The 24,274-nt window shown below is 55.1% G+C and overlaps 1 protein-coding gene across 3 annotated transcripts in view; it reads left to right on the plus strand.

The window, feature by feature from the left end:
* The window catches only part of PPARGC1B (PPARG coactivator 1 beta), a 105,237-nt gene that overhangs the window by 76,966 nt on the left and 3,997 nt on the right, over positions 1–24,274 (plus strand). The window contains exons 2-11 of one of the 3 annotated variants that reach the window (XM_032851518.1): positions 446–619; positions 7,029–7,250; positions 10,646–10,762; positions 11,802–12,933; positions 13,818–13,854; positions 14,439–14,503; positions 15,626–16,418; positions 19,468–19,543; positions 21,568–21,689; positions 24,100–24,254. In XM_032851518.1, coding sequence (XP_032707409.1) covers positions 446–619; positions 7,029–7,250; positions 10,646–10,762; positions 11,802–12,933; positions 13,818–13,854; positions 14,439–14,503; positions 15,626–16,418; positions 19,468–19,543; positions 21,568–21,689; positions 24,100–24,254 — 2,893 coding nt within the window. Of the gene's footprint in view, positions 1–445; positions 620–7,028; positions 7,251–10,645; positions 10,763–11,801; positions 12,934–13,817; positions 13,855–14,438; positions 14,504–15,625; positions 16,419–19,467; positions 19,544–21,567; positions 21,690–24,099; positions 24,255–24,274 lie in introns of those variants that run through there. The other 2 variants (XR_004381968.1, XM_032851519.1) reach the window with 2 other exon arrangements.

Below are 24,274 nucleotides of genomic sequence, written 5' to 3' on the forward strand. Positions count from 1 at the left end.
AAAAAAAAAAAAAAAAAAGTCAGCCATTCTTATTGCTGGTTTTTGTTTCATTATTGATATTGCGTTCCAGAAATCCCCTTTCAGGTGGGGACAGTAGTGTAAATGAGGATCTGTTTAGAGCTTCTAATGAAGTTTTCAACACAATAGTTCTGGTAAGAAGAAAGAGGTGCTGTGGGGGGAAAAGGGCTTTGAGGGGTGTGTAGGAGAGCAAAGGAGGAGGGGAGAGAACAGCAGGCAGAATTTGTATTGCCAGGGCCCGGCTTCATTCCTGGTAGATTCGACCATTGCTAGAGGGTGGGACATCTCTTGGTCATGTGGCAAAGTCAGGCCTTAGCCTAAGAGCTGCCAGGGTTCCAGGCTGGCAGCACCATGAGTAAGAAGGGTCCATGCCTGGATCCAGCCAGGCCCAGCTCTGACTCACCTCCTTTCCTTCCTGTCTCCTCAGGGTGGGGGGTCCGGGGAGGAGCAACTCTGCGCTGACTTTCCTGAGCTGGACCTCTCCCAGCTGGATGCCAGCGACTTTGACTCAGCCACCTGCTTCGGGGAGCTGCAGTGGTGCCCAGAGAACTCGGAGACTGAAGCCAGCCAGTACAGCCCTGACGACTCCGAGCTCTTCCAGGTATGTCCTCTGAGCCTCGAGGTATCTCTGCTCCTGAAAGGGTCTCCCTGCACCAGGGTCTCCCTGCACCACCTCTTCTGCATTTGCTCATGCGAAGAAGTCCCATCACCCCAGCGCTCCTGGGACCCTGCCTCTCATCTGGGATCTGCTGTTGATCTGGGGTGGTTCTCACCTGCTCGCGGGCCTGTTACCACCTCTGCACAGGGAGGGCTGTGAAGAGCTGCTCTTGCTATGCCCCTGCAGTCAGAAAGGAGCCCCCCAAACCCCGAGACCTCCCTTCTGTGTATTATCTCACTGACTTCTCATCCTTACCCTGTGAGGCAGGCACGATGATGAGCCCATTTTATAGATGAGGAGACTGAGGCTTGGGGAAGTTAAGTCACGTGCCTAGGGTAATTTACCTAGTCAGTAGCTGAGCTGGATGCAAACCCAGCTGGCCTCCCTCCTGAGCCAGGGCTTTGTAACCACAGTGACGCCATAATGGAGATGACTCACTTGGATAGAACAACTGCGCTGTGGCAGGACTGTCCCTGTTGTGTCTATTAACTCATTGAATTCTCTTAACAACCCTTAGAGCGGGTACAGCTGTCTTCATTTTTCAGTTGGGGCCTAGAGATTCTTTGAAAAGAGGCAGAGCCAAGAACTGCTGTGCCTATCCATGCCTTTCCCCTTGCACACTCTGCGTCCAGTCTCGGGGGCCCCTGATGGGCAACACGTCCTTTAAGGAGTCCCCGAGTACGAAATACTATGATGTCTGGGATTTGCTTCAAAATAGAGCAGGCTCTGCACGCATTTGCAGGTGTGGGTGTGTTGGCGAGGGTAGTAGGTGAAATAAGTTGAGTGATGGGTGCAGTCGGATTCATTATTCTTTCCTTGAAATCTGCTCCCCCATAAAGACTGGTGGGAGGAGGCTCCTCCTGCCTGTCTGGCAGTTCATATTGCCACATGTCAGGTGTCACGTGTCAGGTGTCGTGCTGGTGTGCTGTGAGCGTTCTCTCAGTCCTGATGGATTGTAGTGCTCCTTCTAGAAAGGGAAGCTCCCTCCGTGTGTCAGGCACTGTGCTGTCTACAGTCTAGAGAGAAAACCGACCCTAGCTCCGCTAACGCAGAAACCGCGGTCATTGTGACATGCACACAGAAAAAATGTGCCAGGTGTGAGAAGGGGTTCTAACGACTGGGTGGTCAGGAGAGGCCTCTCTGAGGATGAGACGGAGTAGCTGTGTGAAGCTCAGGGAGCAGGACAGAGCTCTCCTGGCAGAGGAAGCAGCAAGGGCAGAGCCAGGGAGCAGGAAAGCTTGTTGTATTGGGCAACAGAAGAGCTGGTGGGTAGCAGAGGAACATGCCAGGGTAGAGTCAGATAGGTAGGCAGGGGCCAGATGCTATGCAGGGTCTTGTGGGCCGTGATAAGGAGTCTGGATATTTCCCAAGTCTATTCTAACCTATAAAGAAAGGACTATTAATGACCATTTTACAGGTGATGAAAGTGAAACTCGAGAGGTTACGTAACTTGGCGCCAGGTCACACAGCTAGGAAGGATCCGGTGAAGACTCGAACTGAGGAAGCCGTACCTCTTGGTACTGTACGACCTCTCTGCCAGCCCTGTTCAGAGCAGCAGGGCTGGGCTTCAGGTCCGACTATGTCCAGGGACCTGCATTCTTTATTTGAACAATAGGGATGAGACCTACGCTGTGCTGCTTTCTCCCTGAGAGGGGCTTAACTTCCAGAAAATGCTTTCAGGTCATGGAGAGCTGATGAGTGAGAGATTTAAAGGCTCCATGGAGACCACCACCACCTGAACTGTACAGGCCCCTACTTCTCAGGTTGTCCAGACCCACTAGCAAGTCCCTGCCAAGATTCCCACTATGAGTGTGAAATGGTCTTGGGCACAAGTGAGCCTGTGTGGCCCTGGGGTTCCCAACCCAGTGAGGAAGGCAGACCCCTCACAGATGGACAGCATCCTGGCCGACCTCTGCTCCCCCAGCCCCTCCCCTGTCACGGTCTGCACACCCCACCTGCTCTCCCTAGCCCAGGCCGGTTCTGCCCGTTACCCATGGATGCACCCCTGTGTGTGGGATTATGGGATCGGTGCCTGCCCCCCACCGCACATAACGTCAAACCCCATGACTGTGGGGACCACGATGGCACTGGGCACTCTTATATCCCCGGGCTCTTCACTTGTGGAGTGCAAGCCTGGCACTTGCTCTGGCCTTAATAAATAGGTATCAAGTGACTAAATCCTTCAAGGCCCAGCTCTCCTGTCGCCCCCTTAGGCAGTTGGTGAGTTCCTCTCCTAGGCTCTCATCTGCGTGCGCGCACACGAGCGTGCCTGTGTCTCTGTGTCCTTTAGACGGTGAGTTCCTTGAGGACAAATGGCATTGGCTTCATCTCTGGTGCCCTCACACGTCGTAAGGACTCGATCACTTGCGTTGAATGAAGGAATTGATGGGGATACTTTATTACCTGCCAAGGACAAGATGTGGCCCATTCCACAAGCCTCAACTTGCATCGTGGTTTTTCCCTCAGCCACAAACCTGGGTTTCTCATTTGGCCAGTGAGAATCCTGGGGCCGTGCTGCCTGGGTTAGAGCCGTGTTCCCCCAGTCAGACAGTGCCACTGCAGTGGAAATAGACTTGGAACATGGAGGACAAGCCACCGTAACACGGTTAACAGCCCCTCAGGGGCGGGGATGGTGCCCTCCGTGTGTCTGAGTTTCCAGAATCCTCTGGCCAGGACCACAACCATCACTAAGTATTTTTTGGAGGAAGCAGGCATTGGGTTGTTCTGTCAGTTTGCTCTGTGGTCTTGGGCCAGTTGGTGTTGGGCCTCAGTTTCCCCATGTGGGGAATGAGGAAGGAACGTGGTGGATTCTTGATCTGTGTTTCTTGATCCGTGGAGGAGAATGTCATCAGGTCCTTTTAGACTCTGATTGTGCCCACTGTTGGGAAAAAAGGAGGAAAAACTGATTACCTGGCTTTTCTGGAGGGTGGTTGAACCCCCTGGACAGGGAGGATTTCTGAGTGTTCTTCTGGCTTGCATAGCAGAAATCCTATTCCATGTCCCTCTGGAATTCAGGCCCCTCCTAGGCCTTCAAAGTGAAACATTTTCCCTGGGATTTCTTGAAGACTCCTTTTCCTCCGGCTTGAGAGCTGCTCAGGAAGGCTGGGGTGGGGCCGAGGCTATTAATATCCCTTGCTTCCCTGATTAACTCTCCATTAATTTGCAATCGGCTTCCAAGCGGAGTGGGGAGAGCCTGGCCAGTAGGCCCCGGGAAGAGGAGAGAGGGTGGCACGGGCCCTGTGATCCATCGTCCTGGGTGCTGACAAACTCCGTGGACGCCGTGGATAGATCAGCCTTTCTTCCCGGCAGGGTCAGGACCTCCAACCCGGCTGGCTGTTCCTGAACCAGAGCAGCCCGGGGAGGCGGGGAGGTCTTCCGTTACTCTTTTCGTTTTGGCCCAACCTGTTGGGTGCTTCCCGAGGTCTTGGCTGTTTTGTAACCATTTTTGCACAGTGCCTGGCACACAGTAAATCCTACCCCCACCCTGACTTGCTGTGTGACCTTGACAAGTCTGTTTCCTAGACCTTGCCCTCACCCCCGCCATAAAAAAATGGCATTTTATGGCATTTTTGCCATAAAAAAATGGCAAATAGGTTTCCTCGTAAGAAAATGAGGAATGGTAATGACTGCCTGGAGGGCTCTGTTAAAGATGTTGGTGTGGGGGCACCTGGGTGATGCAGGCAGCGGAGGGTCCGACTCTTGATTTTGGCTCAGGTCATCATCTCAGGGTCATGGGATTGAGCCCCGTGTCCAGCTCTGTGCTGGGCGTGGAGCCTGCTTAAGGTTTTCTCTCTCCTTCTGCCCCTCCCCCTCCCTCTCTTAGAAAAACCCCAGAAAGACACTAGTGTGGAAAGAACAAGAGCCATAGTTGGTGAGTGATATGGGGGCGAGAGGCAGCAGCCGCCCATGGGGCCCACATTTAACAGTCCTGGCCATTACACGATCCCTGAAGGATCCAGTTCTGATGTGGGTGATAATTTGTAGTATCTCTGGGCCATTGGCTGTGGTCCCTGGGAGAAAGGGAGCTCTCATTCCGTCCAGTGCTGGTGACATCATTTCTGAAGAACTTCCCTCTAGAGTCTCTCCTTTGAGACACTCATCTCAGTCTCTCCTGGTGGCCAGAGTTCATTGTTTGGTGCATTTGTTGTTCTCTCTGCAAATCTTCCTGGAAGCCACCTGCCCCCGATGCTGAGCTAGGCTTAGGAGCACCCTCTGGGGGAGCACTTCTGTCCCTGCTTCCAGACCTGGCTTTCCTGAGCAGGTGGTGGTAGGGGGAGGGGAGATTACGTTTTCCCATTTTACAGAAAAACCGACAAGGCTTAGAAGAGAGAAACGATTTGCTCGCAATCACCCCATGGTGGCAGAGCCCCCTGTGGTCAGGCCCCAGAGTGATCACTGGGTCCCTGGTTCCAAGGTCTTACTTCACTGCCTGTCAGGCCGGACAGATTGCTCTGGGAATAGCGGAGACTCTGGCCTGAGGGGGGTGGTGGTGGCGACGGCCGGGGAACTGGGGGGAAGCAGTCAAATGAGCCCATCGCATTCTTGGGCCAGAGTCCGCGGGCCCAGATCTGCCCTTGTGTGTCCTGACTCTCCCCCACCCCCCACACTCCCCAGGGCCTGGGTCAGGCCCAACCAAAACCTTCTTTTGACCTTTCTTTTATTTGAGCTCTGTTCCAAAAATGACAAACGCGTTTGTTCTCTTCACCCCATGTCCCCCCTTTGAGTTACGCAGCTGCTGCTGCGGTTGTAAGGCCTGGAACGGGCTGAGTGCAGCCAGAAGGCTGTCACGAGATGCGAATTTCAGATGCACTTCCTGAAGAAAGGATAAACAGCCTGACCTGGGATGGGAAAGAGGGCCGGCGGATGCCTCGTATGACAGCATGCGCCTCCGGCCGGAACACACCCAGTGGGCGGTGCTCGCTCAGCGAGGGGCTCGCTGCCTCACCTGGGAGCCATGTGATCGCCACGCTCCGGGGCCTCTGGGCACGGGGGCCCGTGGGCTCTGGGTGGGCAGGCTGGGTACATGCTGACCCTCGTCATTTTAGATCGGAAAAGCTTAAGTCTCGGCTCATCTGGGCCATCATGGGCTCGGGCGAGTCCTCCTCTGTCCTGGATTTGCTCTGCGACCCTGGACACCTTGTTCAGCCTCCACGAGCCTCAGTTTCCCCAAGTGCAAAATGGAGATTGGAGTAGAACTCCCGTCATAGAGGGTCTCCCCACCACCCCCAGCCAGCTAGCCTGTGAATCTTCATTGCGTTCCCTCCATAGCAGCTTCCGTTTCCTTTCTCCCTAGGCTTTCGTTCTCTGAAATGCTCTTGTTTATGCCCTTGTTGGAGTCTGTTCTCCGCTGGTAAGGACGCTCCATGGGGGCAGGGGCTGCACCTGTCTGGGCGCGCAGTAGGACCAGTGCCCCGACCATGCTGGGTGCAGAGTAGCCATTCAGTATGTGTGTGTGTGTGGGTGGGAGGAGGGAGGGAGGGAGGGAGGGAATGCCGCTGCCACCACTACTGTCATCCTAGGAGTAAAGGGGGCAGTGGTCCGGAGTGCTTATTACACACCAGGCACCATTTGCCAGGCATCTTGATATACATTATTAGCTCAACTGAAGTTAGGTCCTCAACCATGACCTTAAGAAATAGGTACTGTTGTTGCCTGGGACAGATGAAGAAACTAAATCACTTGCTCGAGAACCTGTGGTTGATAAGTGTGGGATCTGAGATGCAACCTTAGCCTCAGAGCCCAAGCTCCTGACACCTCCTGAGTGGTGAGCAAGGCCGAGGAACCCACCGGGAAGTGGTGGCTGTTTTATTATTGCTCTGGTTATCACTGCATGGCCAACCCCACAGCTTCCAGCCCGTACACGGCCAGCCTGGGCCCCAGCATCAGCGGGGCTGGGAGGCTGCCGTGGGATGCTGTTCCCAGAGGCAGAGAGCTTCAGGGGCCCCGGGCTGGGTCCCGGGAGTTAGAACAGGAGGCTGTGGTGTGGAGCCACTGTCCGTGGTAAAGGGGACAGCGGATGTCTTTCAGGTGGACAGCCCTATGCCCGCACTGATGTCAGCAGAGCCAGGATTGGGGCTCCCGGGCTGAGGCTCTTTCCAGGATCACCTGCTCCCTGCGTGCAAACTTCTCTGATTCCTGGAGTCGATAATGTATTTCTCAGGCATCTGCTGGCCCGATGATACTGAGCGATCTGAGTGGGGGGAGGGACAGGAGAGGACTTGGCAGTGGGGCGAAGGTGGGGCAGCTGCCTGTGCAGACCGGATTCCCATTAAGGGGACGTGAAGCCGGCCGAGCCCTGGGTGCTGACTAACCGTGTCCCTCTCTGCTCCACACTGTGCGCTCCTCACTTCAGATCATCGACAGTGAGAACGAGGCCCTCCTGGCAGCGCTCACCAGGACCCTGGACGACATCCCTGAAGATGACGTGGGTCTGGCTGCCTTCCCGGCTCTGGACGGGGAAGACGCGCCGTCCCGCACTTCGGCTTCGCCCACCCCCTCCTCTGCACCTCCCAGCCCCAGCCCCTCGCTGGAGAGGCCCCAGGCCCCGGCGCCTGAAGTGGATGAGCTCTCGCTGGTGAGCACTTGTTTCTAGTGGACGTGGTGGCGGTGTCAGGTTGTAGGGGTCGTGGGTGCAGGGGAGACAGCGCCAGCCCCTGCAGGGCTGTCTGTGCGCAGCCTGGAAGGGCTGCCCGGAAGGCCTCTCCGGGCCTCACCTTTCCCACCGGTACAGCTGGGCTAACCTCGGAAACTCCCCCTGTACTCTGTAGGTCCTTCGGGATCTCATGGACTCACCTTCCTTGTGTGGTTAACCCTCGGAGTCACACGTAAACCTTTTCCTAAAGGTTACGCGTATACACGCAGTAAAAATGAAAACAGGAAATGTGGATCCTTCAAAGCAAAACCTCCTTACCCATCCTGCAGTTGAGTTCTTGCCTGGCGGTAACCATGGTTACCGATCTGTTTTGTGACTTTCCTCTGCTACCTTTTTTTTTTTTTTTTTTTAACACTACAAGAGGAAGTCTGCATTACACACTGCTGTGCACCTTTTCTCAGTGAACTGTGTCTCACTCAGATGAGCCCAGGTCGCTCTGCTCCGTCCTTTTTGTCAGCTGCATAATGTTCTTCCGTAAGGACGTACCGTAACTTGTTGAACGTGTCCCTGGTTGGTGGGGATTTATGTTGTTCCAACTCTCACGGCTGCACTGCTGTGGTCAGTGCCCTGGCACAGCCCTTTGTCTCATCTCAGTGGAATTCTTGGGCCTACAGATACCCGATGTTTCCGTTTAGAAAGCTAGTTCCAGGTTACCCTCCACAGAGTTCAGACTGGTTGCTGCTCCCACCAGCAGAAGTTCAGTGCTGTCTGTGAGTACACGTGGAACAGGGGAACGTGCACAGGGCATTGCAGTTTTGAGGGGAGAAGCTCTCAGCTTTTATCACATCCTTAAAGGAATCCAGAGTTACTGAAAGCAGTTGCCCCTAATTCTGGCCGAGGGTTCCGGAAGCCGGAAGCTGAGAGGTCATGGGGCGTGTGAAGTCCAGCTTCACTCACCTATCTTGGGCTCCCCGCCCTGGTGCTACAGCTCCTGGGGGCTGGCAAGACCCAGCTGGAAAATCAGAGCCTGTTGAGCTGGGAGGGGTCTCAGGTCATGGAAAGTTCTGAGCAGAAAGGCCTTTGGTGACTGTCAAGTGCAGCTCTGGGGAAACTGAGGCCCAGAGCAGGGAGGGATTCTTCTCTGGTCAACATAGCAAGTCAGTGTTCTGACTTCTGGTCCAGGATCCTTATCCTTCTTTTCCACTGCCTGCAAGCTCTTCAGAGTGGCGTGAGACAATTAGTAAGCACCTGCTGTGTGCTAGGCACAAGAGAATACGTTTGGTCCCACATTGCGGCTTCTGCTGACGGGAATCTGCTGACTGGGTTTGAATCTCAGCCCCACCAGTTAGTGCTTATGGATCCTTTAGACCCCTCATCTCTCTGACTCAGCTTCCTGGTCCATAAGGTGAGGTTAATCATGGGGCTTATCTCAAAGGCTGTTAGGAGGAGTACAGAAAATGCACGGAGAGCATTTAGAACAGTGCCTGGCACATAGAAGTTGCTCAATAAATACTATCTAAGTAATAGTGCCGGTGGTAGTACTACCAAGAGGAGTTCTCTGTGTGGGTACTCTGGGAGAGGCATCAAACCCCAGAGAGGCAGAGAGGGACCCCTGCTGGCCACAGGGTATTTCTTCCACGCCTCAGACTGCCTTTCCCCAATGTCTGCTGCACACGTCAGGCGCTGTGCTAGACGCACAGGAAACAGACTCACCATCTAGATTCCCAGCATACCCACAGAGTTCAGAAAGGCCCTGAGAAGGGATCCAGATGCCCAGTTCTTAACTGGGAGTCATGAATCCCAGAGAGTCCACCGGTGGACTAACCGCAACCCATCATGGACCTCTACATCTCCGTGTGTCTCTCTGAGGTCAGCAGCTTCTGTCTTACCCCATGAGAAACTCCTGAGTCAAAAAAAGGTTCATAACCAGTCATTTAGTGTTCTTGCTGCCATTATGCCCACGGAGAAACCAAGGCCTGGAGAGGGAAAGGACTCACTCAATGTCTCATAGTGAATGGGGCTGAGCTGGACCATAACCAGGTCCCTTCCCGCCAGCCCAGGGATCTTTCCCTGTCCATGTCAGAGAATCACAGAGCTGTCTGTGTTGGTTTGAGGTCTAGGTGGGGGTGGTCGGAAGCCTCAGCTCCTAAGGGAGTGAGGAGTGGCCTTTTCTCTGGTGTCTGAGCCTTTGACGCTCCTTGCTCGGGTGATCTGGGGGGCATATCCCCACCCCTTTTTTTAAAAAGATTTTATTTATTTGACAGACAGATCACAAGTAGGCAGAGAGGCAGGCAGAGAGAGGAGGAAGCAGGCTCCCTGCTGAGCAGAGAGCCTGATGTGGGGCTTGATCCCAGGACCCTGGGATCACGACCTGAGCTGAAGGCAGAGGCTTTAACCCACTGAGCCACCCAGGCGTGAGGGGTGGAGATTGGTGCTGTAGTGAAAACCCAGCATGCTTCCTGACTTGTCCTCAGTCTTGCTGGGGACGGGATCCCTGGTGGAATTTGCAGGGGGCGCTGAGCTCCCTGCTTTTTACCAGGGTGCACTGTGCCACTGCCCTCTGGGTGCAGAAGTGTAAGCATCTCAGCAGTTCTTCTAGAAAAATTAGAAAAGCTGCACAAGCTTGGGTATGCTTCCGCCTGTGTAAAAATAGTCAGGTGTGTCGGAGGTGATAGGTACATATGTTCTTGTGTGTTCGAATTCCACCTCGGGCTCGGGTCACAAGAAGGTGGTTCATAGTCATTGCCTCAGGGAAGGAGCAAGGGACACCTCAGGCAGGAGGGTGACTTGCTGCTCATCGTTTACCCTTCGTATTTGTGGTGTGTGTTTTTTCACCATGGACAAGTATTACTTTTTTAATTTAAGAAATTAACTTTTAACGGTGTGGTATGAATAACCAAAAAGAGCAGTTGGAATCCCATACCAAAGAACCATTGTGTGACTTTCCAGATCGTGTGTGTGCGTGCGCACACATGTGTGTACTGCAGGTGTATGTAGAGCGTCCCAATAAAGTGTTCGTGTCAGGTTTTAACAGGAGAACGGGAAAACATTCCCCGAGATCTGTGTGGATTTCTCCAAGTCACAGGTACTCCTCTTGGGTTGATAACTCCAAAAAGGATTTACCTTTTATGGGGATGCCTGTGTGTCTTAGATTGTTAGACAGTCTGCTTTTCTGAGCTTCACGTAATGGGAACATATTCTAGGTAGTGAAATGCCCTCCTTGTGTTCTTCCCGTGGTCCTGTGAGGACGTGGGCTCAGAGCATGCTCCGTCCCAAGAAGCCAGCTGTGGGTTCCAGCTTCTCTCTGAGATGCGCATCTCTGTGGCTCCCAGCAGAGCGCAGCTCCCATGCTCCTCTCCTCTCTGCTTCTCTCGCAGCTGCAAAAACTCCTCCTCGCCACGTCCCACCCGACTTCAAGCTCTGACATGCAGAAGGAAGGGACCGCCTGGCGCCAGGCAGGCCTCAGGTCCAGGAACCAGCGGCCCTGTGTTAAGGTATTTGTGCACATGTCCCCAGTCCACCAGGCCCCCAGGTGGCCTCTGAGGGGTGCACCCTTCAGCTCTTACTAGTGGGTATTGAGTTCAGTCACCTTCCAGTTACCCTGCTTGTGTCTCACATAGCCCTTGTAGCTGGTGTGCTGGGTAATTCTGGAGGCCAGTTTGGGGTTCTGGAAAGAGCACTGGACTTCTACACCTCAGTGTTCAAGGCATCATGTTATACATGGGGTTAGAGCAGGGACAGGAAGATGTGGCCTGCTCTCAGTGGGTTTATTCTGATGGGTGACACACGGAAACCTGAGGTCCTCGCTGGAGACCACAATGAAGAGTTTGGATTTCTTCTGGGGGGAAGCCACAGGAGAGTCCACATCTCTGTCCTGAACACCAAGGAGCGAAGCAAATCCCTTTTCCTCCATGGGCTCCATCTTCTAAGACTTTCAAAGAGGTTTCAGAGGTGATTTCCCTGCAGGCCCGTGACTCAGAGCCTGCACTTGGTCCTTCCCTTTGGGTCCCTGGACCCTCCTGCAGGGGACTGTTGCTCACAACCCCATGCCCTCAAGGAAGAATCAGGATTTTTTTAAAACAGTTCTATGGGGGTGTCACTTAAATATCAGAAAAGGCACTAATTTTGAAAGTATAATTGGATGATTTGTAGTAAATGTACAGGGTTGTGCAGCCATAACCACAGTTTAGTTTTAGAACATTTGCCATCATCCCAGAAAGCTCCCCAGCACCGCCATGTACAGTCCTTCGCTGTCCCCACACGCAGGCAACCACTGATGTGGTTCCCGGTGCCATTACTGAAGGGCATCATGCAGGAGAGCGGGGTGGTTAGAGCAGGGCTGTGGCAGTGAAGCGGGAAGGGGCGAGATCCACGGCTGGAGGCCTGTGAGGAGGCTGCTGGTTCCTTCGTTCCTTGTCAGCCGAGCACTGCCACATGCCACATGAGCCCTGGCCGGTGGCTTACAGGTGTGGGGCAGAGCGGAGGCGGGCGGTGCGGGCCTCCCGCCTCACTCGGCCCTCTCTCTCTCCCTAGGTGGACGGCACCCAAGACAAGAGGGCCCCCACGATGCAGTCTCAGAGCCGGAGTTGTACCGAACTGCACAAGCACCTCACTTCAGTGCCGTCCTGTCCCCAGACTGCAGCCCGCTCCCCAGACAGGGGCGTGTGGCCCCCACCCGCCCTGAGTCCCCAGCTTCCTGCCAAGGAGGAGGAGGAAGCTGGGGAGGACTGCCCGAGCCCCCAGCCAGCTCCAGCCTCGCCCCAGGCCTCCCCAGTACTGGGTGGAGCAGGCCCGGGCGCCCAGGGCTCCCGGGACGACACGCAGGCCATGGTGCAGCTCATTCACTACATGCATACGTACTGCCTGCCCCAGAGAAAGCTGCCCCCGCAGGCCCCAGAGCCAGCCCCCCAGCCCTGCGGCAGCCCCTCCATACAGGCCAAGGCCCGGCCCCGGTCCCAGCACCCTTCCAAAGGCTCCTGGGCAGAATTCTCCATCTTGAGGGAACTTCTGGCTCAAGATGTCCTCTGTGATGTCAGCAAACCTTACCGCCTGGCCACACCTGTCTATGCCTCCCTCACGCCCCGCCCCAGGCCCAGGCCCCCCAAAGACAGCCAGGCCTCCCCTGGCCACCCGTCCCCCGTGGAGGAGGTGAGGATCACAGCTTCGCCCAGGAGCACTGGGCCCAGACCCAGCCTGCGCCCCCTGCGCCTTGCGGTGAAAGGACACGCCAGGCGGTCAGCCAGGCTGCAGCGGGAGGAGGAAGAGGAGGAGGAGGAGGAGGAAGAGGAGGAGGAAGAGGAGGAGGAGGAATGGGGCCGGAAAAGACCGGGCCGAGGTCTGCCATGGACCAAGCTGGGGAGGAAGCTGGAGAATGTGGTGTGCCCCGTGCGGCGCTCCAGGAGACTGAACCCGGAGCTGGGGCCCTGGATGGCATTCTCTGATGAGTCTCTGGTGCCCGCGGAGCCCCGAGGAGCTCTGCCGTCACTGCGCCTGGCTCCGGAGGCCTACAACATGGAGGGGGCACTGGGCAGCCCCACGGACGAGGACAGTGGCCAAGACCAGCAGCTCCCACGGGGACCCCAGATCCCGGCTCTGGAGAGCCCCTGTGAGAGTGGGTGTGGGGACACGGATGAGGACCCCAGCTGCCCACGGCTCCCTTCCAGAGGTAGTCAGAGTTGGTGGTCTGCAAGAGAGGGGGCAGGGATGGGGTATGGCATACTGGGAGCCAGGAGCCCTGTGCTGGGCAAGTCCCTTCCACTCTCCGGCTCTCGACTTCCCTTCCTGTGCAATGGGCTAGTTAGGTGGATCTTCAGAAATCACCCAGCCATCTCTGAGTTTTGCGTCACGCATGGGCCAGGCACCACTTTAGTGCACACAGAGCGAGATGCCTGCTTTCGTGGGGCTTTTGTGTCAGTGGGCAGACAGGCAATCACAGAGTAAATAAAAAAGGGAGAGAATTACAAATTGTGCCACGTGCTCTAAAGGAGACATCCTCCATGATGATGTGATGAGAGGAGTGAGTCTGTAAATGCAGCTCCGTAATGACGTTGAATATTAAAGGGGAGCAGTGGTGGTGATTATAAGGGTGTCTGTTGTATATTGGCTATGTCAGGGCGCTGGTATAAAACCTGACACAGCTTAACCCCACTGACTCCTCACAGGGGGCCTGGCATAATCTCCATGGTCAGACCCAGAAACTGAGGCGCAGAGGTATCGAGCGACCCGTTCAGCTCCTAAGTCCTACGTCCATCTGTCCACCTCCATGCTGTACTACACTGTTTGGCCAGAAGGGGCCACCCTCGTACCTACCTGCTCTTTCCAAACCCTCCAGTAGTCTGCCTGCAGCTAATGTTGCTGAGACCCTGGGAACAAAGGTGGCATTGAGTTGTCCTGCCCTTCCCTGAAAAATGACAGAGGCCTTTGGGTCACATGCCTGCAGGGAGCCCTGCTTGGTACCAGTGGGAGTTCAGGGTTTCCTCCAGAGGGAAACGTCTGCTAGTGATGCTATGTCAGGGAATCTTACTTTTTTCTTTTTCATCTTCTTTTCAGACTCTCCCAGGTGCCTCATGCTGGCCTTGTCACAAAGGTAGATTTTTGGAAATCACTGGTATATTATTCCATGATTTTTTGTCCTGATGGGTATGTGTATCGGGGGTGGGGGGGGTTGGGTGGCTTATCAGCCTCTGTGCCTGCCCCTGTCCCTATGCCCCTGCCCTCTTGCCATGTGGGGCTCTCCATAGCTGAGCTCCCATACAAGGGAGGTCTCTGCAGACCCAGGGAAAGCGGGGAATTAAGGTTTCAGGCCATTTCATCAGCTGTCCTCTCCAGGACGGGGGAGGGGGAAGGAATTCTTTTCTCTGCAGGGGAAAGCTGATAATGCTGTGTGGCTTTGGGCAAGTCTCCTCCCCTGTGCGGGCCTCAGGTGCTTGTGTATAAAATAAGGAAGGTGATGATGCTTACCATGTGTCTGTCTCCTGCGAGAGCTAGATGCGGCTTTCAGTTCCTCTAAGCCAGCATGGGGTTTTTCCAGAAAATTCTCCCCAGGACCCACCTCTGTGGGCAGCAGAACCAGGGTGTGTCACAGGGTCCCCCTGCCCTCCTTGCATGCTGGGGAAGTGGAGCCTGTTGCTGATTGGCCTCTTGCCTTTCTGTCCTCCTCGCCTCCACCAGTGACCCTCCTTTTGGCAGGAAGAGCTTTGAGCAGACCTTGACGGTGGAGCTCTGTGGCACCGCAGGTGAGCCAGGGGCTTGGCTGGTAGGGTGCCCTTGGGGGAGCTGACACAACTCCTGGCGACGAGTCCCCTACATGAGCGGCCCCATCGAGCGCTCCCTGCTGTGGCAGAGGGTCTGAAGGTACACAGGAGGGGTGTTGTAAGGCGGGGGAGGTCAGCCATTCAGCTGCAAATGGTCGCACATGAGCTGAGGGCAAGGTTAGGAGAGGAAGAGACCCATGTCTTACCCCAAAGGAGCCCACCACCTTCTGTAGGGGACAGACTCAGGCCACGCCGGGCTCTGTTCCAGGCACACTCATTTATAAATAAGTATGTGCCCACGCTCTGGGAGCATGGAGGAAGGGGCGGGGTGGGGTGGGGCAGACGTGTGGCCCTGGGGAAGATCTGCAAGGCATCCAGAGTGGGGGCTTACAAGCTGGCTTGCGGGAGGAGCAGAAGTTGGGGAGACGAAGAGGCAGGAAGGAGATCCTTGGTGGCAGGAGTAAAGGCACATGGGGTGAAATCCCAGGTGCCCCTGAGGAGGCCGGTAACCTGGAGTTGCTGCTTAGCAAAAGGGGGGTGGGCAGGAGGGAGCAATCCGAGAGGCCGAGAGGAATGCCAGGCTGAGGGTTTGATCTTGATCCTGGAGGCTGCAGGAGACCCAGAAGGAAGAGATCTCGAGCGTTTATCAAGTTCCTTTGGGTGCACTGGGGAGGATGGAGGCCAAGGTTAGATGCAGGAAACACGGATGGCACTGTGGTGGCCCTGTCCAGGTGGGAGAATTGACCTGTGGTGCCTGCCTCCTTTCCACTCTGGGAGACAGCAGAGACAGTGGAGACAGCTTATTGAGGGATTGGATGATACCTCAAATGACCTCAAGGTTTGGTCTGCCGTGGTCAGGCTCCAGAGGGACAGCAGGGGGATTTCATCACATGCCTGCTCAAGATTGACCGTGGACTGTGAGAAGTCCCCGGCCGCTCTCAGGCGCAGCCAGCAGTGCAGCAATCGATTAGCGATACCTGCCATTCATTCCGTTGGGGAAGTGGCGGTGCCTGTGCTGCTTACTTGCGTTTCCGAACTAGAGTCTCTGTCCACTGGAGAAGTGATCTGTCTCCGCCTCACAGGGTTCTCCTCTTGCTTGGCTAGGACTCACCCCACCCACCACACCTCCATATAAGCCCACAGAGGAGGACCCTTTCAAGCCAGACATCAAACACAGCCCAGGCAAAGACAGAGCTCCCAGCCTCCCCAGCCTGGAGAGTCTCCAGCTTGGGGCCACCACGGCGGCTGCCCACAAGCTGCCAAAGAAGCACCCAGAACGGAGTGAGCTCCTGTCCCACCTGCGGCATGCTTCAGCCCAGCCAGCCTCCCAGACAGGTCAGAAGCGCCCCTTCTCCTGTTCCTTTGGAGACCACGATTACTGCCAGGTGCTCAAGCCAGAAGGCACCCTGCAGAGGAAGGTGCTGAGGTCCTGGGAGCCATCTGGGGTCCACCTTGAGGACTGGCCCCAACAGGGTGCCCCACGGGCTGAGGAGCAGGCCTCCGACAGGGAGGAAGACAAAAGCTGTGACGGCGGTGCCCCCGCCAAGGACAGTGTGCTACTGAGAGACCACGAGATCCGTGCCAGCCTCACCAAACACTTTGGGCTCCTGGAGACCGCCCTGGAGGACGAAGACCTGGCCTCCTGTAAGAGTCCCGAATACGACACGGTCTTTGAGGACAGCAGCAGCAGCAGTGGTGAGAGCAGCTTCCTCTTGGAGGAGGAGGAGGAGGAGGACGATGATGAAGAGGACTCAGGGGTCAGTCCCCCTCGCTCTGACCACTGCCCCTACCAGAGCCCACCAAGCAAGGCCGGTCGGCAGCTCTGTTCCCGCAGCCGTTCTAGCTCTGGTTCCTCCTCCTGCCGCTCCCGGTCACCAGCCACTCGAAGGACCTTCAGGTATGGATGGGTGGCCTCAGAGGGACAGTGGGCAGCTGAGGACCCTAGTTCCCAGGGTGCCTCAGAAGGGAGGAGCCCTGAAGCTGTGGCTGTCTCCCCGTGTGGCCCATATCCTGGTCAGAAGTCCCGGGGGTGGTCTCCCTGGGGGGTTATGGGCAAGTCCCAGGGGCAGGCAAAGTTGGCTGTGTGATGGTCAGGAGTCCCCCAGATTTCTGGTCCCGGGAGAGAAAGAAAGCCCACTTCTGGCCACTCATGGTCTTATGTCTAAATGAACTTGTCCCTTACACATCTGTGTTTTCTGCTTTTACATTTGTAAATTGAATCCAGTGTAATATCTGTGTGACATTTACACGTGAAAGGATGACCTGCAGAATTCTAATTTGTGTTCTAAAAAAAAAAAAAACCTGGATTTAAAGCAGCGATAAGGTTTCATCCCATTTCTCGGTGCCGTCCCCCTGGGAGCTGCCTTACCTTCCCACAGCGATGATGCCTCATGAGCCCGTGTGCTAATAACATCTTGGCTCCATGGACTGGTCCGAAAGAAGGAGCTGGTCCAAAAGTCAGCGGGGAGCCAGGCAGAAAGAGTGGAGGTTTGGCATATGTTGGTGGAGACAGGTTGCTTCTCTCCCTGGATCACCCCAGGCCCTGATTGTTCAGCGGAGGGAGTTCCAGAGGAGGGTCAGTGCAGGTCCCAAACCCTCCGCCTGAGATGAACCTGAATGACCACTAGATGGTGCTCTTGGGTCTAGAGCCCTGCAGCAGCCACCTGGCCCTGGTTCCCCTGTGGACGGACGGCTGGACCCCACCCTTCCAGGGTCTGATTCTGTACGTCTGTGGGTGGCGGGGGAGAATCTGCATTTCTGACTAGTTCCCAGGAGATGATGATGTCCCCAGAGTGCCATACTCTGAGACCCAGAATTCAGGTAATAGAAAAATACCTTTTCTTAGAGAAACTCAGCTTTATATGTCTACCCCAGCAGCTCGTATCTGTTTGAAAATCTGAATCAAGCAACTATGCATCTTCCCTTTAAAATAGACGTAGACCTCTAACTGGGCATTCAATTTTAGGGGGTTTGTAGCTTCTCCAGACACTAAGGTTAAGATTCCCTGAGCTACCTGTTAACTCAAAATGAGTTCCCTCTCGATTTCTCTAAAAGCCCCTCTATGTAATAAGCCAGGGTGATTGGTCAGACCTCTCTGAGCCTTCTTTCCGGCTCCATTCTCCTTTCCCCAGGGATCGCTGTGAGCTAAGTGACTTGGCATCTGCATTAGGCTGTTTCCTCTGCAATATTTAGTAGCTCAGAAGCTGCTAAGGCTGTCTTGTTTTTGAAACATATCCCCCCAAGGCTGGAGCTGGAGCTTCCTGGCCTCTGCTCCCTCCTGACCAGCTCAGGCTGTCGGGGGAAGGCCTGCATTCATGCACTCATCTGCAGAGAGATGGGAGCCTCTCTAGAAACTCCCATGGCTTCTCCTTTTCCTTCTCTAGCTTTTGGGCCAAGTTCAGGGCTGGCTTTTTCTGCTCCCTAGAGAAAATTAATGGGTTAACTCTGGTCTTGCTCAGCTGACAAAACTTGGCTCCTGGTAAACCTGGTAAATTAGTCATCCTCCGTCTTCTCGAGACCCCCATTTTTTTAAACCTGTGCGTCTAGTACTCAACATTGGTCCACAGAAGTGTTTTGAGCTGGTTTCATAACACAAACCCCACGGTACCTTCCGGTCACTCTCAGCTCTTCAGGTGGGAAACTGCCAGTCTGTTGCAAACGGATGATGGTATTTGTTATTTATAGCACTTTTTTTTTTTTTTTTTTAATTGGAGAGAGAGAGGTTGGGGCAGAGGGAAAGGGAGAGAGAGAATCCCAAGCGGGCTCCACGCCCAGTGTAGAGCCCTACTAGGTCTCATGACCCTGAGATTCTGACCTGAGCCAAAGTCAAGAGTCGGACGCTTTCCCAACAGAACCACTCAGGCACCCTCTGTTATTTCTAGCGCTCTGAAGATTGTGAGTCACAGCCCCTTCCATGACCCTGGTTAGCTTCACAGATGCACTTGGAGGGCACATCTGCTTCTTATCCCCATTTTGTAGGTGAGGGAGCTAAGGCTCTAGGAGGTGCAACAGAAAGGCAAGCCAGCAGTTACTGAGCGCCTCTTGAGCTCAGCGTTGTCTCATTTGTGCCTCACAGATGGCCAAGGAGGCGGTGTAGTCCGTTCTCCCCGTCTTACCATCCTAGAACTGCAGCAAAGGGCATGTAAGTAACTAGCCCAAGGTCACCCAGCAGGGAGGCGGTAGAGCCAGGATTCAAACGCAGGCTGCCCGACTGGACGATGTGCTTATTCTGCGTGCTGAATTTCCCACAGACGCAGACGGAATGTGCAGAGCCGGGACTCCCCTCCAGCTGTGCATGCCATGCTGCTTCCACTGTAACAGCTGGCTCCCTGGAGGAGGAGGCAGCATGCAGACAGCCCAGAGGACGCAGGCGTGTGGCATCCAGGAGTGTCCTGGGACTGTGCGGGCTGACTCACCTAATGGCCAGCATGACCGTGGGGACTGCGACAGCCGGGATTGCCTCTTGGCTGGGCACGAAGTGCTAGAGAGCAGGCGTCTAGGATCAGCAGCCCTCCTCCTAGCTCTGGCTCCCTCATGTCCTAGCTTTAGGCAGATGCCGTATTGAACCTGAGCCTCAGGGTTTGCCTTTGGAAAACGGGGAAACATAGGACCTCATAGGTTGCTTTTCCCCCATCAGAGCAAATGCAGTAATGAAGCAAAAGGGCCCTTCCACCCCTCATGGCATAAAAAGGCAGGGCCCCGAAGGGTAGGGTGCTGATGAGTGACACGGTAGTTCTCAGGGATCCAGTCCTAGAAGCGGGCCAGATTGTGCAGACCCACATGCAGCCCTGGGCTGTCGCTGCTGGCGGGGAAGCTGGGCTTCCGCCAGCGCCCTCGTGAGTGAGTTCTAAAGAAGCGTCCCTTGCTTCCTGGGGCAGCTGCCCCACGCCCACCCTGCCGTGCCCCTCCTGAGAGTGAGTGCCTCTGCTTTGCTTGTTCACTGACAGATGTGAGAGCAGAGGGCCGTGTTCAGACGGAACGCCAAGCGTCCGGCACGCCAGGAAGCGGCGGGAAAAGGCCATTGTAAGTGATCTGGGGCCCCGGAGCCCGGAGCGAATGGGGAAGAGCAGGGGCGTCAGGATGGGCCGGGGCTTCCTAGACCCGAAGCCTTTTGAGGCTGGCTGCGCCCTGCACGAGATAATTCCATTTCTCTGACTTCAAAAAGCACCAGGGTCCCCAAAGGGCATCAGAGGTGGCATTGTGCAAAGTGCGGCCACCACAGTCAGGGGTGATTTTAGGGCTGAGCACCGGCAGCTTGACAGGGCCAAGAGGGCAGGCTGTGGTGGGGGAGCGGGGGAGCAGAGCTGGGCCAACCAGGACACAGAGCAGCCCTGCTACCACCTTCTATGTGACCTTGGGCAGGTCTCCAAGCTTCCCTGAGCCCTAGTTTACTCATCAGTACACAGGGAGTTGGGCCTTGTCCTTCCCAAGACTTCCCCAGCTTGATCAGGGCTAAGGGACCAGGAGAACCCGCTCCCTGCTTCCTACTGACCTCCCTCTTCCTCCCCCAGAGTTAGTCTGTGGGCCCAGGCTGTGCCAGGAAACTGCAGAGGGGAGCTGGAACCAGCCCCTCCATGACACTAGAAAGAAGGGGAGGGAAGTAAGACGGGGCACAGAAAGACAAACAGACTTGCACTTGATGGCCTTGCCCCAGGACAGGGGCTTCGGGGCGGAGGTGGGGGATTCCGTGAGGTGCGTGTACCCCGGAGGCACACAGGTGTCTGCCAGCAGGCGCTGACCACCACGGGCTATGCCTGGAGCATCTTTGGAATCCGTGTGTGACCATTCGGTGGTTGTGACGTGCTTGGCGTGAGCGAGACGGACGTGGTCCCCATTCCTGTGGCTGGGGCAGAATGGAGAAGGGCAACAGACTCATAAACAAGGAATAAACACTATAATCAGAGATGGGGAGAGGCACGGTGGAATTAATCATGTCAGGCTGAAGCCTCTGAAATAAAGAGTCGTGTTTTGACTGTTGGGGAGGGTGTGTTTATGGGGCCGTCCGGGAAAGGCATCGGCAAGGGGCTAGATGCCGATGGAGGAAAGGAGCCCCGAGGCAGTGTTAGGACCGTGGGTCAGAGGCAGCAAAGAACCTTGTGGGTGGAAGGAGTTGCCAGGAGCCTGGGTGTGGAGGAGGGCGTTCCTTCACGGAGCAGAACCCGTTCCCTGCGGCTGACAGCGCAGCCCACCCGTGTCCCCTGGGCCTTGCTTTCCCCCCTGCCTTCTGTGAGACGAGAATGGGAAGGCTCCAGAATCACTGGCCTTACCCTCTTCCCAGAGAAACCTGTCCAAACCAGAACCTGCCCGTTTTAGCCACCAGAGCACGGCTTTCCGGGAGCTCCGCTGGAGCTGACCTGGTGGGTCAGAGTAGCTTTTCTGCCAGCAGTGGCTTGAACGGGATCCAGTCACAGATTGTAGAGGAGAGGAGGGGACATTCCAGTCTGGATTTCTCCCCACCCCTCTCTCTGCCGGACTGTTCTAGGGGCCCACAGCATGGCACCTAGCTCACCTGAAGTGATCTTAGTCCCAGTGTCTACACGCTGTCCTGGCAAAGCCGAGGACGGTGGTGGCCCTGAGCCCGAGGGCCTGCATCCCATGGCCTTCCCTCCCTGCCCACCGTCACCCCCACAATGACCTGGTTCCCCATCCTTGCCCATTACCATCTGGGCAACTTGCCTTTCGACCACAGCCTCCCCCACTGCCAAAAAAAAGTTCCAGACTCAGACCACAACTCTGGAAGTAGGCAGTTCCGTGAATGATCATGAACGCCTCTCTTGTCTCTGTCCCTTCTCTGCTCATTGCCTTCAAGTGAACCGTTGCTTCCCTTGGGAGCCATTCCCCACCCGACACTCAGCGGTCCCTCCTTCAACAAGGCCGGTCTTCTGGGATAAGGATCGTCATCGTCCTCCCTCTGACTCCAGCCCCACCTGCCGTCACCTGCTCGGCCAGGTGTTATGAGGACGAGGACTCCACGGGAGCCCACCATCAAGGGGGTCCCAGGAAGCCAGACAGTGACTGGGCCTCTCTGTGTTTTTCTTCTCGAGCAGGGCGAAGGCCGTGTGGTGTATGTTCGGAATCTCTCCAGTGACATGAGCTCCCGAGAGCTGAAGAGGCGCTTTGAAGTGTTCGGTGAGATTGTGGAGTGCCAGGTGCTGACCAGAAGCAAGAGGTGAGTCGGCTCAAGCTGTTGCGGTGGGGGAGGGGCAGAGGGCCCCGGCCAGGGCTGGCCACACAGAAGACGCCTGAGAAAATAGGATGAAAATCTGATGATGCCGCAGCCTGGACCTGGAGAGCCAGGCCCCTGAGAAGGTCCGGTCACGGTCCAGCAGCAAGCCCATGGTTTGCTAAGTGCCAGGCTATTCCTGTGCGTTTTCTTCAGCCTTCTGACAAGCCTGTGCCCTGGGCACTCTGTCGTTTTCCCTCTTGGGGAGCTCAGACAAGTTAAGTGAGCAGCTAGTTAGTGAGGAGCAGAGCTGAATCCGCAGCCCAGGGATCTGCTTTAGCTTCTCTACCCTGGGCCTGGTACAGAGCAGCAGTCAGTCCCTGAGGCTTAACAGCACACGTGTTCTGGAACCTCCCTGCTGCTCACATCCCTCCGTTCCTCTGGAGCAGCGAGTTTCAGACCTTTTATTCTGCTGGGAATCTTGGTTTTTCCTCACTCCCCTGGGGTCACAGTGGTCATCTGCCAAGGGTTCTGCTAGACCAGGTTGTGTGTAAATGCACAACTTCGATGTCAAAGCTTGGTCAATTTTGAGATAATGCGGAAGTATCTCCCATTGCGTTTGCCAAGTAGATGATTAAGGTTTTTAAATTCTAATAACACTATTTTTAGAAAGCTTCAATGAGAAAATAATTTCTGTGTAGGGATCATTACACACTTCATATTCATTAAGGCGGCTACGGAACATTCCGGGTGTTGACAAGGGTGGGCGGAAATCAGAACCCTTGTGCACGTTGGCAGGAATGCAGACTGGTGTGGCGGTGCCTGAAAAAATGAAACGGAGAGTTACCATATGACCCAGCTATCACACTGCTGGGTAAATACTTCAGAGACTGGAAAGCAATATCTCAAAGAGATATTTGCACGCCCATGTGAATAGAAGCTTTATTCACAATAACCAAGAAGTGGAAACACCGCAAGTGTCTGTTGACTTATGAATAGATAAACAAAATGTAGTCTTTGCCTACCATGGAGTATTATTCAGCCTTAGAAAGGGAGGAAATCCTGTCTCATGCTGCAAGCATGGATGAACCTTGATAATCGTAACCTCCTTATGCTTCATGAAATCTGCCTTCTCAGAAAGACACAGGTTGTATGATTCCATTACATGAGGTATCTGGAGTCAGGCAGAGTCCTAGAAACGACAAGCAGAGAGAGGGGAGATCCGTTTTCAGCCGCGTGAATGTACTTAACACACTACTGAACTATCCACTTGTTCTAGAGGTGGTGTTTTTTATGTTTTGTGTTTTTATTACAATTAAAAATTTAAAAAAATCATTGTACAAGTAGAATCTAAAGATGGTACATTTTATGTTTGGTGTTTTTATCACAATTAAAAAAAAAAAGTCACAGCACAGATAGAACTGTTTGAAATTTTGCGCAGTCCTCAGGGCGTCAGATGCAAAGAACATGAAAAACAGAGTGAGCAGTCCTGGACGTTTCAGGAGGCAGAAGGGGTCCCACTTTGGCCTGGTTCAGGAGGTGTCCGGAAATGTGATTCAGCCGAGTGTTTCTTAGGTGCCTAGTGTTGGTGAATCTGTCCTGGGCAGTAGGGGGACTCCGCCTAGTCTCTGTCCTGAGAATTATACACAGCAGAGGGACTGGCAGCCAGGATGCTTTTTCTTGCTGTTTGTGGAGCTGAACAGCTGTGGGAAGAACTGACCTCAGGCCCTCGCCTCAGCATCGTCCTCGTGCAGGCTCCCCTTTGGTGGCAGAATGGCGGCCTGGAGCTCTAAGCTGACCTCCCTCCTACCAGGGAAAGGAGGGGTCTCCCTCACAGTTCCAGCCAAGAGTTGGCATAGAGTCTTTGAAGTTCTGCTTTGGGCAGCAGGGTCATCCTCGGATGAGTCGCTGTGAGCACAGGGTGCCTTTGTCAGAGGAAGGGGAGTGGGTGCTGAGCAGGCAGAGTTGTGTACCCCAGAGGACGAGATGTATACTAACGCCGGCTGTATTAGTGGAAGAGGAGACCATGTTCGCGGCCAAGGAGGTGGTGGCCAGCACTGGCTTCGAAGGAGGCAGGAGAGGCAGAGTCGGGGTAGAGATGAGGCAAATAAGCTTTCTTGGTGGGAGGCCCAAGTTTGAGTACCCTACCCTGCTACTCACCTTTGGGCAAATTCTGAACACGGAGCCACTTTCCTCATCCCTGAGGGGGAGAACGCTCCAGGAGCCACTCACAGGGCGGTCTGAAGGTGGAGGCGCCTGGTCTGTGCATCACCTGCTCTTACTGTTGCTGGGCTGTGATTGCGGTCCTCTGTATTCGGGGACCGTGCGACACGGTTACTGAGTCAGTGTGGGTCTCTGCTCGGCACCTTGTCATGGGTGCTGACCAGTAACGCGCTCCCCCGGCCTCTCCCCACAGAGGCGAGAAGTACGGCTTCATCACCTACCGGTGTTCTGAGCACGCGGCCCTGTGTCTGAGGAAGGGCGCTGCCCTGCGGAAGCGCCATGAGCCCTCCTTCCAGCTGAGCTGCGGGGGCCTCCCGCACTTCTGCCGACCCAGACACACTGACTATGGTAAGTGCACAAGGCCCTGC

Source organism: Lontra canadensis, unplaced genomic scaffold (assembly GCF_010015895.1).
Source record: "Lontra canadensis isolate GAN:19392208 unplaced genomic scaffold, GSC_riverotter_1.0 scaffold5, whole genome shotgun sequence".
NCBI classification, from domain to species: Eukaryota; Metazoa; Chordata; class Mammalia; order Carnivora; family Mustelidae; genus Lontra; species Lontra canadensis.